Source organism: Protomyctophum parallelum (assembly GCF_964188405.1).
Source record: "Protomyctophum parallelum genome assembly, chromosome: 1".
NCBI lineage: Eukaryota > Metazoa > Chordata > Actinopteri > Myctophiformes > Myctophidae > Protomyctophum > Protomyctophum parallelum.
The window spans coordinates 37756709-37761848 of NC_139697.1; the positions used below are offsets into that span (position 1 = coordinate 37756709).

At 45.8% G+C, this 5140-nt stretch overlaps 1 protein-coding gene across 1 annotated transcript; it reads right to left on the reverse strand.

Moving 5' to 3' along the window:
- Nucleotides 1-733: 733 nt before the first annotated feature.
- Nucleotides 734-2314, reverse strand: LOC310869381 (beta-1,4 N-acetylgalactosaminyltransferase 1-like; the record flags this gene model as incomplete). Its single annotated transcript, XM_083780098.1, has 1 exon — nt 734-2314. One exon carries the CDS (start codon nt 2312-2314, stop codon nt 734-736), a length of 1581 nt encoding a protein of 526 aa, XP_083636224.1.
- Between the last annotated feature and the right edge of the window lie 2826 nt (nt 2315-5140).

The window sequence follows — 5140 nt, forward strand, 5'->3', positions numbered from 1 at the left end:
ATAAAATTCAGTGATTACTATTGGAATATAGAGCTTTTAATCATCATAAAAAAACAGTTTTCTTCTTACATATATATATCACTTACACCCCCCGTTTAACCCCCATTAATTTCTACTTGCAAAAAAAAAGATTTAAACCTTACTACTACTTTGTACTACTAGGACTAAGACTAAAAAATATGTTACAAAAAATAAAAAAATAGTTTGATGAAAAATGTATAATAATTAAATAATAATTATGTAACAATATAATAAATTAATAATTTACATTTGGGGATATCTTTCACAATAATGAATAAAACATGTTCTAGACATTCTAATGATCACAAAAAACATATATTACAATTATTTTACCTACTTTTATTAGGGTAAAGGTCAAAAGTCTTAGGTTAAAAAAAATTCAAAATCCAGACAATCCAGACATTTTTAATTTGTGTGAATTTCAGCCTCTGTGGGGGGTATTTATATGCAAATATCATGACCAATGGCATTGAAATGGCATTGCAATGAACATCACTGATGACGTTTAGGTGAAAAAAGAACAGAAAAAAATAATAATAATTTAGTAATTAAATAAAATAAAATTGTTGCTAAAAAGCAACGCTGGGTGTTAGAGGGTTAATTCCTTTTAATTAAATCAACATTAGAAATGCCCACTCTGGAGCGTGGGTTGTTTAATTTGTAAACAGCACATCAATTAAAAGGGTACATACGGGAAAAAGGCTGGTTGTAGTTAGTTCCTACACTTGAATCTGTTCTTGAAGTAGAACAGTTCGTCACAGGCTTTGCTGTCAGACGCAGCGTAGCGGAACTTCTCATAAGCCTTGTCATCGCGTGTCATTTTGGTCCATGGAAGTCGGATCTTCGACGCGTGTCCCACGACGACGTCATCGCAGGAGCCGACGTGTAGGGAGCCCAGTCCGTCGACAAAGAACTCCAGATGCCCTGTCCGCGCCAGGCTGGGGTCAAACCCCACCTCCCGCACCTTGTCCGTCCTCGCCATGAAGAAGTTGATGACTGCGTCGGCCACCACGCAGTTGGGGAAGCCGTCGATGGCGTGATGGTAGCCTTTCCCGATGTGTAGACAGTCGCCTTCCTCTCCGCCCTTTTCCACCGAGATGGTGTGACGATACGTGGCAGTGAAACCCGACACCTCTCTGACCGCGCCGGCCACCAAGTCCAGGGTGGTGTTCTCCAGGATGTCCAGCATCTTCTCCAGCTTGGTGCTCGCAGTGAAGAGGAAGTCGTCGTCCACCCAGAGCACGTACTTAGTGCTCACCTGCGACACGGCCAGGTTCCTCCCGGCGAACCAGCCCTTTCCAAACGGCATGGTGTAATGCTCGATGTGAGGCCCGGCGATGGGTTGGGGGTGCTCGTTGTCGTCCGCCACCACTATGGTGACGGTGGGGTAATACGCCCGTATGCTGTCGATGAGATCCCGCAGTTTGTCGTAGCGCAGGAAGGTTTTGGTGGCGATGGTGACGAGGGCGCTGATGTCGTACTCTCCACTGCTGGCTCCGGAGTTGTAAAGCTTTGGGCGCAAGCCATGTCTGACTTTAATGGTGAAGACGGACCGGTGTGCGTCGGTCTCAAATGTAACCGTGTCGGCTGTCCTGGGGTGATACTGGGTGTTGGTGTAGGTGACAAGCTGCAGTTGCCTGTTCAGACCAGAGAGAATGGGACTAGATATCTCCATAGCCTTCTCTCCTGCCCCCATGACAGTTACTCCATCCACCGTGGCAGCCACGTCAAATACGCCCAGCGCTGCCGTCAGTTTGACCGCGTGTCTCGATCCTGGGTTCTCTTTAAGACCCAAACCCGGCACAATGATCGTTCTTAGGGGGCGCACCTCGACCCCCTGGGTGGGGTACTGAAGAGGACTGTTGGCCTCGGCGACAACAAGCAAGTCTGCTGAAGTGTAGGTTCTCCTTTTGAAATCCTCATACTCCTGCGATCGGCGACTTTTCACCTCCTCTGGGTCTTCCTGATTGCCTAAATAGGCACGCTGTAGGTCGTAGGCCAATACGGGCGGAAAGAGTAGGTGGGAGAATGGTAGACTGGTCCCCTCGTCTGCAAGACACTTGCACGTATCCTGTGACAATTGACCTGCCACCTTGTCGTTTATGTGATAGGACTCCTTGTAGGTCTCCTCCAGAAGTGTCTTCAGAAGCGTCTCCGTGGCGGCCCTCTGTCTTATCCCGATGTCCACTGTGGACTGGCCTGCGGGGACCCACCAGTGTAGGAGGATAAGCAGCAGCACTCCGGCGACCACAGGGAATCCAAGTGCCCTCTTTAATGTTCCACGCAATCGCATGTTTGAACAACAGACGTGATGCAGTGTCACAATAGGCACTTACTTCTTACTTAGATTGACAATGGATGATTGTAGTCACTTTACGGAGGAAGAGTTGCATGCCCTCAGCTTAAATAACTTATTTCTCTAGGATGAATATGAAATATTGATGACATTATCTTCATCTCCAAATTTGGGCATGTTTATGTTTTGAATCCTGATCTGAGCCACATTGGCCACATTGGCCACATTGGCCATCCATAATATTATTATAATAATAAGTAATCCGTGTATAAACTGATCTGCCGCTGTGATTGGAGAAAGAAATCTCCATGTGTACTGTATGGCATCGAAGGTGCGATGAGAAAATAGGGGACAGATGCTCCGCCCTCCATCACCTGGGTGGACAGAGGCCGGACCCTCCTTCACCTGGATAGAGGCCGGACCCTCCTTCACCTGGATAGAGGCCGGACCCTTCTTCACCTGGATAGAGGCCAAATTAGCCGCATTCAGCAAAGGAAATAAACAAATTAAGAGTCATATCCCCAAACTGGTATGTGCATGCACTAGTAAAAATGTAAGTTAAGTGTAACCTTTATCAGTCGACCTTGTGCATCCCCACGCAATCGCCCACATTCCCGGGAGCGGGAGGGCACTCCACAAGGAGGTCAGACCATGCACCGATTGGCTTGGTGCTCCCCGCCACCAATGAGCCATTGTTCCAGGCACGCTCACCGTTCGCCTCGCGGCTCCCCTGGTCCCGAGCCACTGAAGCCACTCCAGAGTTTCCCCCACTCCACTAACAAAGCCGGATTATTCCAGCTGTTCTACTACAGCCACAACAACACCGGGGACTTCTTCCAGCTGGGCGCCCACGCCGCCCAGTGATGACGTCACGCACTGCGCTACACCCATAGATACAGCATAACATTGTGTCTATGGGGCATGTACTTTTAAAATATCCATAACTTGCTCAATTTTCAACCGATTTTCAAACGGTTTGGTTTGTTATAAACGTCAGAGACGTCCGCATACATATATGCTTTTATACAACATCACGCAGATAAGTGTCCTGAATCATAGCCACGTTGACGATGTTTGTAATAAACCAACCCGTTTGTAAATGGGAGTTATGAGTATTTTTGTTTGAGCTGCCATAGAACATACTGTACTGTAGCCCCTCAGCAAGATGGCCGCTGGGTGAACTACGTCAGAGACTCCACCTTGAGCCATCTAGTCTTCATGGCTATACACCATCCAGCGCGGCGACTCCGGATGACATCACCCGCCAATCCAGAGGTCCCAGAGCTGTCCCAGTTCCTCCATTTTCGGACATCATCTTCCCCTAAAACACCCTCTCCGCCTGTGCTGCAGCGCAGTGAACCACACCTTCCTCCCCGGCAGTTACTCCTCACTGTAGAGATTCTATGATCCTGCATCCACACACTTCGATTTGGCTATGCCAACCAAATCCTCATCTCCACCCTCACATACATGTTCTTACTAGCCTTCTACGGCTTCCTCAGGTACTCCAAATTCACAGCAGCAAAGTCCAAGTTCAACTCCACTATCCACCCTTTTTGACCTAGCTGTCCATGAAACACTGAAGCGCAATGGGCATGATGGTCGAAAGTGATATTGCAGTTTCGAGCGGTACCGGGCCATACGTGAACGCGCTGGCTTGCGCCGCGAGCCAATACACAACAACAACAACGGCGGCGCTCGTTCATGACACGCTCACATACGCACACACGGTACTGGTTCATGTTTTCGGCTCGGCACGTTCACGTATGGCACTCTCTCCCTCTTTCCTGTCCATCTTCACTTGATACTATTGTGACGGCCCCCTGGGACTTTAGTCTACTATGGGGTTCTGTGTGTGTGTGTGTGTGTGTGTGTGTGTGTGTGTGTGTGTGTGTGTGTGCCTTTAACTAGTCCATTGCAGTGCTGGATTGGAGGGCGGAGCCAGAGATGATTAGTGGAAGGGGACGAGACACCTGGCCATTGTCTCTCCAAACACTATTTAAGAGACCTGCTCTCACAGCACGTCAGATGATATCTGCATTTCTCCACAGGCTGCAGGGGCAGCCGCAAGAGAGAAACTTTGTTAATTTGTTTGTTTTGGTTATAAGTTTTGGGCAGGATGTTTCCCTGCCAATTTAAGTTGGAAACTTTGATTCAATGCTTTAATTACTATTATTTAAGTATGAAATAAAATACTTTTTTTTTTAAATCTGCTTTCAAAATTGAGAAATTCATAATGAGGGTCAATGGCAGATTTTGGCACTCAAAAAAATCACTTTCACCTAGAAACTTCATTCACACTTTTTATAATTCAGATTACTGTGGACTCACATGCTGGAACTTTTTACTTTGAAATGATTGGCAAACTGGCACGCTACTAGTCCTAAATACTTACACCTAGAAAATGTTCATCTTACGGTGGACATGTTTGCCTGAAAATTAATCTTTGAAATGTAATATATAATAATATATATAATAATATTATTGCTTATATTATAAGCAATAATATTAAACCGTTCAAGCACTGCAGTCACTCATTAAAACTATGTACAGTTGGACAGTTGATTTTATATTGACTATTGTTTACTTTATATGATGTATTTTGTATTACTTATGATTGTACAGTAATCTTCATTTCAGTGTTAGTGTTACAGTTGTCTTACAATATAATGCATAATGTGACAAGATTATGAAGGGGGGTGGACTAAATAAGCTTCTCTCCGGCCCTTATTGCACAATAATGGTTGTTGTGCTGATGATGGAGTATGGAGTGTTCTGTGCTGTTATTTGTTTAAAAGAAATAGAGACAAGGTGAGCTTGGCC